The sequence below is a fragment of the Phytophthora parasitica genome (assembly GCF_000247585.1).
Source record: "Phytophthora parasitica INRA-310 unplaced genomic scaffold supercont2.32, whole genome shotgun sequence".
In the NCBI taxonomy this organism is placed as follows: domain Eukaryota; phylum Oomycota; class Peronosporomycetes; order Peronosporales; family Peronosporaceae; genus Phytophthora; species Phytophthora nicotianae.
In genome coordinates, this window is record NW_008649018.1 from 114,648 (window position 1) to 129,013 (window position 14,366).

At 51.3% G+C, this 14,366-nt stretch overlaps 7 protein-coding genes across 9 annotated transcripts; 4 read left to right on the forward strand and 3 right to left on the reverse strand.

Moving 5' to 3' along the window:
• PPTG_13308 (hypothetical protein) lies at window positions 1-2,410 on the reverse strand. Its single transcript, XM_008908901.1, has one exon. It carries the CDS (start codon window positions 2,383-2,385, stop codon window positions 202-204), a length of 2,184 nt encoding a protein of 727 aa, XP_008907149.1. The 5' UTR covers window positions 2,386-2,410; the 3' UTR covers window positions 1-201.
• Window positions 2,411-2,553: 143 nt separating this feature from the next.
• On the forward strand, window positions 2,554-6,126 carry PPTG_13309 (hypothetical protein; the record flags this gene model as incomplete). Its single annotated transcript, XM_008908902.1, has 6 exons — window positions 2,554-2,607; window positions 2,664-3,205; window positions 3,261-4,692; window positions 4,754-5,064; window positions 5,127-5,881; window positions 5,957-6,126. 6 exons carry the CDS (start codon window positions 2,554-2,556, stop codon window positions 6,124-6,126), a joined length of 3,264 nt encoding a protein of 1,087 aa, XP_008907150.1.
• Window positions 6,127-6,244: 118 nt separating this feature from the next.
• Window positions 6,245-6,906, forward strand: PPTG_13310 (hypothetical protein; the record flags this gene model as incomplete). Its single annotated transcript, XM_008908903.1, has 2 exons — window positions 6,245-6,653; window positions 6,716-6,906. The coding sequence occupies 2 exons, from the start codon at window positions 6,245-6,247 to the stop codon at window positions 6,904-6,906; spliced, it is 600 nt and encodes a 199-aa protein (XP_008907151.1).
• A 145-nt stretch (window positions 6,907-7,051) lies between these two features.
• Window positions 7,052-7,684, forward strand: PPTG_13311 (hypothetical protein; the record flags this gene model as incomplete). Its single annotated transcript, XM_008908904.1, has 1 exon — window positions 7,052-7,684. One exon carries the CDS (start codon window positions 7,052-7,054, stop codon window positions 7,682-7,684), a length of 633 nt encoding a protein of 210 aa, XP_008907152.1.
• Window positions 7,569-9,607, reverse strand: PPTG_13312. 2 transcript variants are annotated; one of them, XM_008908906.1, is made up of 5 exons: window positions 9,330-9,607; window positions 8,690-9,278; window positions 8,561-8,578; window positions 7,844-8,497; window positions 7,569-7,745 (listed from the first exon to the last, which is right to left on the reverse strand). In XM_008908906.1, exons 1-4 carry the CDS (start codon window positions 9,450-9,452, stop codon window positions 7,896-7,898), a joined length of 1,332 nt encoding a protein of 443 aa, XP_008907154.1. In that variant the 5' UTR covers window positions 9,453-9,607; the 3' UTR covers window positions 7,569-7,745; window positions 7,844-7,895. The 2 variants fall into 2 exon arrangements, with proteins under 2 accessions (XP_008907154.1, XP_008907153.1); XM_008908905.1 differs by having other exon boundaries at window positions 7,569-8,497.
• A 216-nt stretch (window positions 9,608-9,823) lies between these two features.
• PPTG_13313 (hypothetical protein) lies at window positions 9,824-11,345 on the reverse strand (the record flags this gene model as incomplete). Its single annotated transcript, XM_008908907.1, has 2 exons — window positions 9,824-11,164; window positions 11,232-11,345. The coding sequence occupies 2 exons, from the start codon at window positions 11,343-11,345 to the stop codon at window positions 9,971-9,973; spliced, it is 1,308 nt and encodes a 435-aa protein (XP_008907155.1). The 3' UTR covers window positions 9,824-9,970.
• Window positions 11,346-12,242: 897 nt separating this feature from the next.
• Window positions 12,243-13,672, forward strand: PPTG_13314 (the record flags this gene model as incomplete). Of its 2 annotated transcripts, XM_008908908.1 has the most annotated exons (5): window positions 12,243-12,615; window positions 12,688-12,806; window positions 12,882-13,004; window positions 13,069-13,299; window positions 13,358-13,672. In XM_008908908.1, 4 exons carry the CDS (start codon window positions 12,243-12,245, stop codon window positions 13,135-13,137), a joined length of 684 nt encoding a protein of 227 aa, XP_008907156.1. In that variant the 3' UTR covers window positions 13,138-13,299; window positions 13,358-13,672. The 2 variants fall into 2 exon arrangements, with proteins under 2 accessions (XP_008907156.1, XP_008907157.1); XM_008908909.1 differs by having other exon boundaries at window positions 12,882-13,299.
• Between the last annotated feature and the right edge of the window lie 694 nt (window positions 13,673-14,366).

A 14,366-nucleotide genomic window follows, 5' to 3' on the forward strand; every position in this document is an offset into this window, starting at 1 on the left:
CTGGCCGACGAGTTCGACGACTGGAGCTACATGCCCTTCACGGTGCTGCTCGCCATCTTCTACGTGCTGTCACTCAAGCTGGTGCCGGAGACTGCTGGCAAGACCAACGAGGAGATCCAGGCAGAGTACGAGGAGCGCCGTCGCCGCTAGATGTCGATTAGAGTAGCAGGAGAGATTTTGAAGCCAATATCATGTTAGTTTCTATTGTAGAAATGGCGTGAATAGCTCCATCATATGCTTCAGCTCGCGCTCCTGACTGGGCTCGGATAAAATCTGGAGCAGGTACGAGGAACCTGAGAGCTGCCTCACGACTTGAGTAGCTGTAGCAACTAGCTGCATCTTATGAGTTTCTTGACAGTATCGAACGTACGCGAGGAGTTGATGCAGCACCTGTAGCAAGCAGCGGAAACCAGCAGCAGCGATTGGTCCTTTGGGAAGAGCGACGAACAGAGTGAGGAGATTGTCTTGCAGGGCAATGAATCTTTCCAGCAGATAACGAGCGAAAACATTGGCATCCTTGCTAGACTCGGCTGTGTGCTGGTTGATAGCGACAAGTACTGTGCGCTTGGCTTCGCTTGAGAAAGCATCGAGTGTAGTGTCCACCAAAATCTGAAGTTTTTCCTCGACGTGAGTATAGTAACCGTGTCGATTGATTTGCTCAAGCACCAGAGATAAACTGCGTGTTTGAAGACTCGAATACGGGTCAAAGTAGCTTGATACAGCTATACGAACCTTCTCAAGCAGCACGTCGCGGATTTGATAGAGCAATGGGCCATTGACAGCCCCACTATTGCGCACATGTTGGTGAAGAACACGAAACCAAGCGAAATCTTCAAGCAACTTGAGCATCGTATCAGAATCTGCCACAGCCAGCGGATCCCAGTAAAGCAGTTCTGCCTGGACGTAAGGAGCGAAGAGCTTCTCTTGTGCTAACTCACAGTACGTGTTCTTGTATACCTCTGGAAATTTCGCCTTCCACTCTTGAAAACGTCCGTAAACACGCTCAAGCGAGTTGATTTCATCGATCGCATCCGCGAACAGATCTTCGTCTACTTGCTGTGTATCAGCCACATAGGACTCAGTAAAATGCTGCTGGTATTTGAGCATACGTGCTACATGTGTGTCGTTAGAAGATGCCATGTCTGCTCTAGAGAGTAGATCCAGATGACTCAAGCCAAAGATGTCACTTTGCTGCAGTACTCCAGAGTCAAGAAACCTTTTAACATCTTCTGCAAAGACCTGTTTTTCTTTTTGTTGTGTGGCCTTCACTCGCTGCACGCGCTCGTCAATTATTTTCGTCTCCTTTACTTGAATCACTGGTACTTTCTCACGTAAACAAAAGCTCAATCCCTTGACAAAATCCTCGATATCCTGGAAATACTCAAATTCTTCGCTGCTGATAAGAAGCTCTTCTTCTTGTTGCTTCAATGTTGTCTCGACCAACGCAGTCTCAGCTTCGAGTCGCGCTAATTCACGCGAGGCACGCTCGTCTTCAAACGTAGTGGACTCCAAGTTCTTCTCCAGTTTCCCAAGCACACTACCAAGCGATACACACGCCACTTTCCTCCTCGTCGGGTACGTAGGCAGACCATCACGTGAACGCCTTCCCTTCGACTCTGACGTAGGTGGCACACGATGTCCACCACGACGCATCAGTTCCTCTTCCCACCGTCTGTTCTGTTCGTCATCTTCTTCGGTCGCCACTTCCTCCACAACTTCCGTCGTCTTTGAGATATCTAAACCATCGGAATGCTCTCCAAATGTCATGCGGCTCTTACTGCGTCTAGTCTTGTTGTCTCCATCAAGAGAAATAAACTCCTCTTCTTCTTCCACGATGATTTCCTTTACCTCCTCATCGTTTCCAGATTCCACATCCAGCATCTCTATGTCCACAGGCGTCTCTTCCCTTTTGTTAGGCAGTAGAACACTCTGCTCACTTCGTAGTGATGCTAGCATCTCGGCTGAGTATTGGCCAGTTGTTTCCTCCATTTCCACGTCCACAGTGCTGGACACCACGAGATTGGGCCGCATCTTTCTCTTTTTCTGCTTCGTTTGGCGCTCGCCGTCGTCAAAACTCAGCAATCCGCTAGCCTCTGAGTGGACAGAACCAGCTACAGCAGCTTGGGTGTTGCTTGCGCTCGATCTAGCGCTTGTCGTCTTCGAACTGAAGGTCATAGCGCTCTTGTTGGGGCGAGAGCGACTGCGACGTAACTCCTCCAGCACTTGGAGGCCGCTTGCAGCTTCTACGGCGACTATAGAAGGCGGAATTTCGGTGGTGAACGAAGCGCTAGCATCTGCAGACACATCAGCACCCTCATTCTCGTTCTCCGCCTCCACTTCGCGCCGCTTGCGGCCGCCAACTTTCTTCTTCTTGGTGCGGAACATATTTGCTCTCCAGTCGCTAGGAGCGTGTTCCTAAACTGTCAGTCCCAACAAAACACTTTAAGAGTATTTTTACAAGATTAGCATTCGAAAAAAAACCCGATCGGATGTACCCATATCAGTTTCTGTAATCCCGATCCAAAAAGAACTCAGTGTTGCCAATCGACGTCCATGGACTCGCTCAAGAGCATGTTCTTCAGCGGCGACAGCGCGTCGAGACCCAAGGTACGTATCCTCACGGCCTTCTTCTCTCCTCTCTCTCATTGTTTGTCGCTCCGTAGGCCGTCAAGTGGCTGGGAATGGGCGCACATGCCGCCGGCAAGAGTGACCAAATGTTCATCAGCTCTGAAGCCTCGACTCAAGTGTTGCAGCCATTGGGAGACACGCCCATCAACCTTATCTCCATCTTTGGAGCTGCTAGACAAGGCAAATCCTTCCTCATGAACCTCCTGGCCGACCAGCAGGATTTATTCAAGATCTCGAACCTTCGTGAGCCTTGCACCCAAGGCGTGGACCTGTCGGGTCATTTCGTGCCGCTCAGCAAGTTCAGCAGCTTCAACGGATGTCCAACCATTAACTCCAAACCCAGTAAGGACATCCACATCGGCTTCGTAGACGCCGAGGGACAAGGAGACCGAGACATCACGTACGACTCGAGACTCGTGTCGCCCGTACTGCTCGCGTCCAAGGTCGTCATCTTCAACTGGAAAGACAGTCTTCAAGCCGATAGAATGCTCAACTTGTTGGCCGTGCTGGCTCGTGCCGCACAGGGCATTGAACTGCCCGACGGAGCCAACACGAAAGTGTTCGGACACTTGCACTTGTACGTAGAACTGTGACAACTCTGGGAGGGTTTTAGCTGATCATTTTGTGTGTAGGGTGTTCCGTGACTGGAGTTTTGTAGACTCAACGCCTGAAGAAGTGTATAGAGATTTATTCCAGAAGGAAAAGGGACGCAGTGAGGAGGTGAATGTGCGCAATTTGGCGCGTGTGAACCTGATTGAAGCCTTTGAATCGATCAACATCTGGCTGTTCCCGGCGCCGGTGGCCAACACGGCGAATCTGAGAGACAAAATCCGCTTTGATCAGCTACAGAAGCCGTTCCAGGACAAACTGCGGGAGCTGCGCAAGTGTCTGTCGAGTCAGCTGCAGCAGCCTATGAAGTTCTATCAACGACCACTGACAGCCAAGTACCTTTCGCAGATTATGCCTGCGTTGGTGGATACGCTGAATAGCGACCAGGTGATCATGCCAGAGTCCATTTACTCGTCGATGGTGCGAGCAGAGGCCCAAGCAGCGAAGGAGAACTGCGAGAAGGAGATTTCAGCGTATTGCGAGGCTGCTGGACTGGAAGAGATGATCTCGAGCGACGAGTTTAACAAGATGCTGCACAAGGATGTCGAGATGATTATCGCTGACGCGTACGAGAAGATGAAGAGCTTCCCACCGGCTGTGCGCAAGGAGATCCAGACCTCTCTGCGTGCCTTTGCAGAAAAGGAGATCACCATTGCACTTCATGCAAACAGTGAAAAGATCGCAGCCCACTTGTCCAAGGAAGTGGATGTGGCGTTCCAAAAGTTGAAAAAGGAGTGTCAAGTGATCGAGAGGACGAAGTTGCCCATGAAGAGCACGTTACTACGTCAGATGTGCGCGGAGTTATTAGATCGCGAGTTAAAACGCATCGAGAAGCTTCCTATGGGTCTGCAAGGAGCTCGTGGAGTGGAGATTGAATGTGGTCGCGTACGACAGAATGCTAGTCTCCTCTTTGACAAGCTGGAAGTGGCGAATGACAAGGCGATCCAGCAATCCACCGCTGCGCTGAATGATGTGGTGCGTGCAGCCAAAGCGCGAATGAGCTCGGAAATGCACGACAATTTAGATAAACGATTCGCTGGGAAGCGTCCTGTGACGGTGACGAAGCTGCTGAGTGAGATGGAGGTACTCTTCTCAAGGATAATGACAGAAGTGATCCAGAAAGCAGATCATGTGAACGAGTTCGGGGTATCGAATTTCCATGCTGATCTGGAGCACCACAAGACTCAGCTAGCGGACGAGATGAATCGCCGCTACATGATTGAGATGCGTCAGATTCTGAACGAAGTCAGCTATGAAGCTCGAGAAGTCTTGGGCAAGCAGGTAACTTACCGGCTGGAAGGAAAGCTTCCGATGCTGGAAGAGGACATTAAGGCTGCTATCGATACCGCTGCTCTTCACGTTATGAAGACGATGTCCGACAAGCTGCAAGGGTGGACGATCCTCAAGAGCGACCTTGAGGCGAAGAGTAAGGAGCTCGAGAAGCTCGGAGATGATGTAAGTGGGCGTCTGTTGATAATTGATGACGTGCTTGACGTTGTTTCTGTGAATCCTACAGCTCGCCGATAAATATCTGCGTCGCAACCACCAATTGGAGAAGGATGCTGGTGTGCGTAAAGAAACTGAGCAGTACGAAAAGCTTCGAGTCGAGGTGACACAGGCATTTGAGCAGAAGCTCAAGGAGGTTGGGTTTCCTACCACCGACGATGAAATCGAGGCAGTGTTCCGCCACGCGTTGCAAGAGCTGGCTGCCAAGTTCTTGTCGAGTATAGTGGATCGCGAAGCTACCAAGTTTACCGCCAAGGGTCTGCGCGAGATTCTCACCAGCGATTGCAAACCCGCCGTGGACAACCAGAAGATGCTGAATCAGTCAGTTGCTTGTGGTAGATTCGCTGTGTTTTCTTGCTCTAACTTCGTTTCTTTTTATCCAGACTTGCAATCGAGAAGAAGGAAGCGTTAGATCTGGCGGAGAAAGAGCGACGTGCACGTGAGCGGGAGCGTCTAGCTGCAGAGCAGAGGGAAGCCGAGATCAACCGCCTTAAGAGTGATCACTCCAAGTGGCTTGGCGAAAAGGATAGCGAGTCCAAACGTCTTCGCGACAAGCTGCAGGAAGAGGAACGCAAAGCCCGTGAACTACAGCAGCGGGTGGAAGAAATGCAGTTGCATACTGCGCGCATGGAAAGACAGAAACAAGAGGAGGCTCTCAAGTCGATGGAGAAGTCACGTCGTGAGGCCATGGCGAAGGAACAGGAGGCTATACGGTTGAAACAAGAGCTGGAGGATATGAAGCGGAAGGCTGCGGCAGTGGAGACTCAGAAACGTCAGCTTGAGGTCCAGGTTACCACGTCTGAAGCGAAGAAGAAGGACGAAGCTGAAGAACTGAAGCGGCAGCTCGAAGAGATGAAGTACACGATCGCGCAGAAGGAACGGGAACGGATCAGTATGGAGCTGCAAGTTCAGCAGGAGCAGGCGTCCCGTGAACAGGCAGAGCTCGCGGCCCAACAAGCTGCCAATGCAGCTGAAGTAGCGGCTCGAGCAGCCATCGAAGCCAGTCGACACCAGCCACCGCCAGTGCCAGCAGAGACGGAGGAAATCGGACGTAAGAGACCTCTAGCTAGAAGTGGGTCGGAAGACGTTGAGATGGAGGACGTATCTCACTCACGACCGCGGTCTAGTCGTACCGCTGGTGAGTGTTGTGCGTCTTGGAGACTCAGAACTCTAATATTTTGCTGAATGTGCGATATGATTTTGTGTATAGCAGCGAAGTCTTCGCCGGTGGCCAAGAAGCCCCGTGGACCCAGCAAGACGAGAGCAACCAGAGGCGGCAAGCAGAAGATGTCGTTGGCCGAGGCGCGCAAGGCTGCTCAGGAGGAGGTCGAGAAGCGTATCCAGGAACGTGCCAAGTTGCTGTCATCGAAGAAGAAGAAATAAGAGATGCCCAACGTATCTTTTGAACACGAGCAGTTTTAACTGAACTTTTGAACTGGTTGCTAACCGTTTTGCCGTATCCGAAGGTCGCTGGTATCCGTTTATTGCTAAGATAGACGCGATGCAGACAGATGAAGAGAGCGAGTTGAAGCAGGAAGTTGAGGAAGCGAAGCGAACGATCGAGCAGCTGAAAAAGCAACTTGGTGTCATGGAGCAGTTGCTGGAGCAAGAACGCAATGCCCGTGTACGTGCCGAGTTCGTAGCTCAACAAGCAACGAATGCAGCAGAAGTCGCGGCTCTAGCAGCGGTCAATGCGCGATCAGTCTCTGTATTTCCGGACCAAGAATCGATCAGTATGGAGAGAATGTTACAACAAGAACGAGCAGCTCGTGAACAGGCGGAGCTTGCTGCAAAAAATGCCGCAGTGGCAGCTCGTCAGCCTAATCCAGCACCTCAGTATACGAATAGTAGACTTAATTCTGCAAGCCGATCAGAGGACTGTGAGATGGAAGACGTATCCAACTCACCCGGTAAGTCTCTCGTGTCTCCTTCGTTTATATCGACCTGCCATTAACATTTAAAGTATCTACAGTAGTGCCTGAGAAATCTACCAGAGCTCTACCATTACCTGTGCATTCAGAGCTTTACGAACCCAATAGGGCAAGACCAACTCCTCTTGTGGGGGACAAAAGGATGTCTCTAGCAGACGCACGCAAGGCCGCTCAGGAAGATATGGAGAAGCGGATCCAGGAACGCACCAAAGCTCTATTATTGATGAAATAGCCGTCTTCTTATACAAACTGCTTCGACGCCCATGAAATATTGAGCTTGTATGAAGTCCAATGATAGAAATTATTCCTGTCTCCCACCTTATCTCGTGAAAGTTCATTGTTCATACTTATCCAAGTCTCTGAGGCTGAACGCTGCGATGGCCAGAGATGCATACAGGCGAGGTGGACTTATCAAGTCTGCATCGAGGGTCCAGGAGGATCAGGAGCGACAGGAATCAACATGGACGCTAACCCAGGTGGAGGAGATAATTCGTCGAGAGCGAGCTGTTCGTCAGCAAGCGCAACTCGCTGCAGAGCAGGCATTAAAAGCAGCAAAAGAAGCGCAGAAGGTGATCCTACAGCTAGAAGAAGAACTTGATATTAAGGAGAAGCTGCTTCAACAAGAGCGTGCAGCTCGTCAGCAAGCCGAACTAGCAGCTCAAAAAGCAGCAATCCGTGCTGTGGTTGAAGATACGACGGATAAAACTATAGCGGTGATAAGGACAGAAGAGAAATCCTTGCTGAAGAGCAATGCGGTGGTTCGTAAGAGAGAAGACGAAGCTGATTCAGCCAAGCTACCTCAGCCCAAGAGAGCTCGTGAAATCGCAAAAGAACAATCAGCTTCACCAACTAAAAAACTGAAGGTGAAAGAGAAGTCACCTCAAGACAAGACCAGCCCGAAGAAAATGTCGTTGGCCGAGGCACGCAAAGCAGCGCGGGAGGAAGTCGAAAGACGCGCCCAGCAGCGTGCCAAGGCTCTGGAAGATATGAAGAAAAATGAAGGCTACTAAAAATCCGATTAGCCAAACGGATTGAGCTAAGAGGAAGTTCACAGTAAGTCGATGCAAATAACTATAACAATCATAACACGATTCACATTAGTAAAGCGAATAGGCAGAGATTGTGGAAGTGTATCGTGAAAAACACAAGATACAGCCGCAGTATCATACCAATATCCTCTACATCGGAAGCGGGCGGGAGGAAATAGCAGAATGAATAAAATCACGCGATTTCGGGCACGCCATCGATCTCCGTGTAGCCGTGTTTCTTTGTGATACGGTCGTTGATGTCGATTGAGCACAAGCTGGACGAGCTTCCCCATTTCTCGCGAGTCGCAGCGCTCTTTTCCGGGTATTCGCGAGCGAGCCACGCGAAGATGAGCGAAAACAAGATCGCAGCCGGGAAGACCACGAAGGCACCAGTGCCCCACATGACACGTCCACCAAAGTGCTCGTACATGTAGCCACCCATCAGTGTCGAGCAGGCAGCTCCCATGCCCTTCTGCACAGCAGTCAGGAGACCGATCATCGTTCCTTCCGTACCCTCGGGCGACGACTGGAAAACGTAGTTGGTGAAGGCAGCCCAGAGCAGACCGAACGTCATACCGTGCAGAACCTCGAATGGCAGCCACACCCACGGGTTGTGCGCGTACGTGTAAACGATCATACGGACACCGTAAGCCACAACGCTGAAGATAATGCAGTTCGGTGTTCCAAAACGCTCGAAGATCTTGTTGGAGAAGAAGAAAAGCGGCAATTCCGAGATGGTCTCAGTGGCAATGATGACACCAACCAGTCTCGTATCGTTGCCCGACAGATTGAAGTCTATACAGCACAGCGTCAGTCTCAAATCAACACTTTTCATGCAGAATACACGCATTAACGTACACCAAAGGAAGAGGAAGTCTGCATACAGTAGCAAATGCACAGAAAACAACAGGAAATCATCAGTTAGAGGAATCCCGCTTTAATTGTCAGCGTAGGGATGCAATCGTCTGCACACAGGATAATACATACTATCGATGAGTCCGCCCATTACACCAGCGAGTAGCACCACAATAAACAGGATAAGCACGTCCGGTTGGTCCCAGATAATAGCGAGTGACTGGAGGTAGTCGGTCTTAGTGCCGCCTTCATCTGGCTGGTAGGCGGGGATGAAGCGTAGTAAAATGAAGAGCGAGATGACGGAGAGACCGAGAACCATGTTGAAGCACCAGGCAATGCCGACAGCGGCGGCCATGAGACCGGCGAAGTAGCCACCGATACCGTATCCGACTGCACCGTAGAGTCTTTGTTTGCCGTAGACGCCGCCAATGTGCACGAGCATTGTCATGGCAGTCTGGTCCAGCAAGGACCACGTGGGTTGAGTCTGAAAGTTGGCCACGAAGAGCATAAGGCACATGACGTTGAAGGTGGGCACGAAGCGCAGCGAGAACATGAAGAGCGCGGCTGTGACAAGGCAGAAGATGTGAACGAGCTTCTGGTTCTTGAGTATGTCGGCCACGCCGCCCCAAATGGGGGGAGCGACGATAGCGCAGACGCACGGAAGCGTCAACAAGATACCGATCTGCATCTTGTCGAAGTGTTCCGTGTGATCGAAGTAGATCTACAATAGAGGATGAGTATAGAGGCAAGGATGCGATGGACATCTACGTACAGGCAGGTAGGTCTGCGTGGAGAAGGCACAGTAGTGGATGGCGAAGAAGAGCTTAAGCGGCACGAGTTTCTTGCTCTCCCCGCCATCGATGGTGAACTCGATTAAGCGCAAGATTGCGGACATCTAGGCGGAAGCGTCGGCGTCTGACTTGAGATTGGAGGGGAGTGAATGCGAGACGATAGGGATTTCGAATAGTGGCGCAGACCTTTGTGGAGCAACCGCAAATGGGTTCACACCCTCGAGTGATTTTCTCCGCGCATGTAGTGTGACCGGTAGGCAGCTGCAACGCTCATTATGCAGTCTCTGTGAGAGCCTCACTCAGGCACAGATGCATGCTACAGCTTGTCCTTTTCGCGTTGCGTCCGTCTGTCATATCATATATAGGAGTTTGTATGCCCTCATCTTGAAGCCGGTCGGTCGCATAGACGTGACATAGTCACTCTTACGGGGAAGTATCCTGTCACTGGCTCAAGGAGAACGAAATGCAATGTCAATTTGACACAATCGCCATGCTCATGTGCTTCTGACCACGAGCTCTAGAAAGACGTCGAACACGGCGTTATATTGCGACGGGTGACTTGGCGCTGGCTGAACATCTACATGTATGTCTCCTACCTCTACTTCAAGACATTTTTTACCACTTAACACTGCGCGCTGACGTCCACAGTGGCGCCGTAGTCATCCGACGTGGCAAGCAATGAGCTCTCGTCCGACGTGACGCTACCCTTGCTGACGGCCGGGCTCTGCGTGGCGTAGCTATGTGCCAAGTACGCGAATCCGCCCGTGACCAGCAGTGAGAGCGGGAACACAACGAAGCCCGCAATGCCCCACATAGCGCGACCTCCCAACACTTCGTAGACCCAACCACCTCCGAGAGTACTCAGACCACCGCCAATGCCGCGTTGGACAGCGAAGAGCACACCGATCATCGTTCCCTCTGTACCCTTGGGAGCAGCCTCATAGATATAGTTCGTAAATGCCGCCAGCAGCAACCCATATGTTAAGCCGTGCAGCACCTCGATCGGAAGAACCAGCCACGGGTGCTGGATGAACGTATACGTGACCATACGAATACCGTACGCGACCAAGCTCACGAAGACACACTTGGGCGTCCCGAAGCGCTCAATGATCTTGTTGGCGTGGAAGAAAAATGGCAGCTCCGAGATGGTCTCGACAGCGATGACCACGCCGACGATGTGCGGATTGTTGCCGGACAGGTTGAAGAGATACAGGAACAACATGTTGTCTATCAATCCCCCCATGATTCCACCCAAAATCACAATCACGAAGAGAACGAGCACGTCGTGCTGGCGAAGAATGGCCTTCAAACTCTTGAGTAACTCGCCCTTCTGGTGCTTTTCCGCTTCGTGCTGGAAGTTCGGGACGTACGTCAGCAGCAGGAACAGCGATATACTCGATAGAATGAGCACCATATTGAAACACCACTTAATGCCGAGAGATGAAGCCACCACACTGGCGAAGTAACCTCCAGCACCGTACCCTGCCGCACCGTATAGGCGCTGCTTGCCGTAGTCTCCACCAACGCGCTCTAGCCACGCCATCGACGCGTGATCAAGCAGCGAGAAGGACGGCTGCGTCTGGAAGTTGGCGATGAACACCATCGCACACATGATCGGGAACGACGAAACGTACTGGATGGAGAAGAACAAGAACGCCGCCGACACAAGGCACACCGTGTGCGCGAGCTTCTGGTTGTGAATACCGTCGGCGATGGCTCCCCAAACCGGTGGACTGACGATGGCGCAAATGCACGGAATAGAGAGAAGCACACCGATCTGCGCCTTCGAGAAGTTAGCCGTCGTATCGAAGTAGATCTGCGTAATGTATCACATCAGTTAGCATCGAATTGTGGTAACTTAGAGTTATAGACTGATAACGCACCGGCAGGTACGTCTGCATTGAGAAGGCGAAGTAGTGGATCACGTAGAGAAGCTTGAGCGGTATTAGCTCCTTAGCCTCGCCGCCGTCGAAGATGAATCCCAGTCGAAAACCCATCGTACTCCAAGTACGTTGCTGAAGTTCAGGGGGTGGAGGTTTGCGCTCTACGTCGACAAGTGAGGAATGACAGCGTGTGGATGGAAGCTAAAGTTATGAGCTCCACTTCAAGTCTCCTGCTGGATTTATGTCGACCACCATGGGGACCCCCATCATGGTCTCCAGTCACTAGAGAATGTATTGACGAGCTTCACGCAGCAAAGCTAACTTGCCGAACACCTAGCAACTCGCACACTCTTTGCACTGTAATGCTCAAGATCAACCACACATAATTAATTACTGCCCGTTACTTAAAGTGACCCCCCGTCCCTCGTTCAGAATTTATTACTTTGGATATTATGAGATTGAGGAGAAGTCATGAAAGGACGTGATGCACGAGTCTCCATGTCAGCACTTTTGGTCGGATAACAGCGATCGGCCCCGGCGAACTTTGAAGCTCCTCTGCCCGACATACCTGCCGCTATCGGCCAGTTATTCGCCGACACCATAGAAGACGTGGTTGAATTTGCTTGATCTTTTCTTTGTTAGACTTCCCGACATTTGGGGCTTCCAGTACTTCACGATGACAATGAATTTAGCCACACGAAGACATTATTAAAAACGCTTCGCTGAGTAGCATCAGCGTTAGCATGGCTACTGCAACGGCTTCGATTGCCGGCCGCTGTTGAACCAGTTAAAGTCAACTGTCGCAGCATTGCTATGTTGTGGGCAGCATGCCTATTGATGACCTTCTGCATTACTAAGTTGTCGAGAAAAGTCCTACACTGGGGCTGAAAACGGGACAAACGGACTAAGAAGCAGGTGCTTCAGTTAAAGCCGTCATTTCCACTCATAACGAAGGCGATCCATCGACCGTTGTCTCTGCTTCACATTCACTGAAGGTAGAAAGCCACCAAGATGTCGCTGTCAACACTCCGCCAACGCTCAAACCGAGGAATCATCAAGGAAGAAGGTTTGCAATCTGGAGAGGATCGTGGTGACTCATGCCCGCTTCTCAGCGAAGACGAGAGACCCAGCAGTAATGTCCAGCGCGTGCGTATCCGAGACGTGCGACGCATCGATAACGGCGTTCTCACTTCAAAGAGAAACCTAGTGCAGCGCATTCAGAGCCGCAAGAATCGACTCGTCCAGCGCGTTCTCGTAGCGTGTCGCCTAGCTGGTCCATCGAGAGACCAGACATTCAAGCAGAACCAGACTAGCAATCGCACCGTAATCGAACAACTCGTAACGATTCGCAGCAGTCTCTTTGAGCACTCGGAGAGCGTTGTCAGTAAGTTTGGATAAAAGGCTTGTTTGGTTGTGATCGGTCGATAATCAAGTAATCGCTTCGGCTTACTGCCAGACCTATCGACAGCTATCTGTTCCTTCGCTGGCAACTCCACTAGTCTTCAAGACGACGCTGAATTGGCCAACGTGACAGCGGAAGGACTCAAGATCCATGAGTACTCGCTCGCATTTAGTGTACGTTTGTTCATATGTCATCGTATTGCAAAGCTGTTTGGGGGTACTAAAACTTGCTGTCCTCTTCATATACAGGATCACGTGGAGAAGTCCGTTCTGCCAAAAATCGACCTCCGCATCGCCGAACTGGAGCGAATCGACTCGTTCATTGAGAAGCGAACTAAGTTGGTACTCGACGTCGAGTACGCCAAGCGGACGGTGGGTGGATAGCGTGGGCGGCTAGCTGCAAGATGCACTCTCACTGAGAATCTGTGGTGCGCAGTTGGCAGTGGAGCACCAGAAAGGAAATGTGAATCGTATCGCAGAGCGCAAACAAGCGGTACGTCGGTAAACGGTGACTGAATTTGTGTCTTGGTTTCAGCGTGATACCTCGTGGTTACAACAGCTTCAGGCTGCCCAACTCCAGTGCGAGCAAGCGACGCGTTTCATCACCGAGCAGCTTAAATTCGTGCAACCCAACCACGGTACTGACATGCTCGAGCTCTTCCAAGAGGTAAAGGAAATTAGCATTGCGTGTAGTCTTGGCATTCCTGACAGTGTGGTGTGTGAAGTACGCGCAGATGGCGGCTCAGTTTTTTCAACGTGTTGCTGACCAAGTCGATGCGAACGTTGAGTCGTAGTGACGAAGCAAGATAACCCCCTGCAAGAGAGGAGAGATTACGCAGCTCGTCTCGCTGGAGCTGTCGAGCAGTCGATCAGAGCTTTTAGATTGACGCATCGTAGTAGTAGTTTGAGCCCGAGCGCAGCTGATACGCTTGTTTAAGAGCATACATTCGCGGTCCTATCGTCGTCTTCGACAACTGAAGAGCTATCTTCACGTTATCAAACGTTACACTACATCCAGCTTGAACAACTCGACAAGTACTCCGGTGGAGGGGCATAGGGGCATTGATCACTTGACGCAATCGGATCGCTAGCTAGTCAATCGCTGTCGTCTGTGTTACTTTGCACAGGCGTTTGAATTTAAGTGATGTAGAGGTCCCGCTTCTCCCCTTGGACTTCAATCAGATGCCATACGAAAGCTCTCTTTCGACCGTGGGCATGTTGAAGTGCTAACGCTCATCGTGCCGACAAAAGTGAGCGTAAAAAACCACGCCTTCCCGGCCCTGCGGAATGAGACCGTACGATGCCGCGGCAAAATTCCATCGACCGCTGCCGGTAGCCAAGCGAAATTGGCGCCACTGCGTCTCGCTTTGACCCAACGGGGATATGCAAACGCCACGACGGGATATGAAACTGGGAACGAAGAGCACCAGCACCAATCAGCGCGACGCCACCAACGCAGCATCACATCTCCGATATGATATCGCCCCTTCCGCGGAGCAGGGCCGGGCGAGGATGCCTTCGCTTTGCTGTTGGTGCGTGATGCGGCTCGACCACAGAGCAAGGGGCGATAATAACAGCATTGCGGCTGCAAGCTTGTAGGGCATGAGATCGTTAGCGTCAAGTAGGATAGATTGAAAATAGCACTCAGTTCGGATCTATTATAATTCGACATTGACCGTCAATATCGTCTTCATGTTTGTCCTCGGTACATGGGCACCCCAGCTGCTGCGCGTT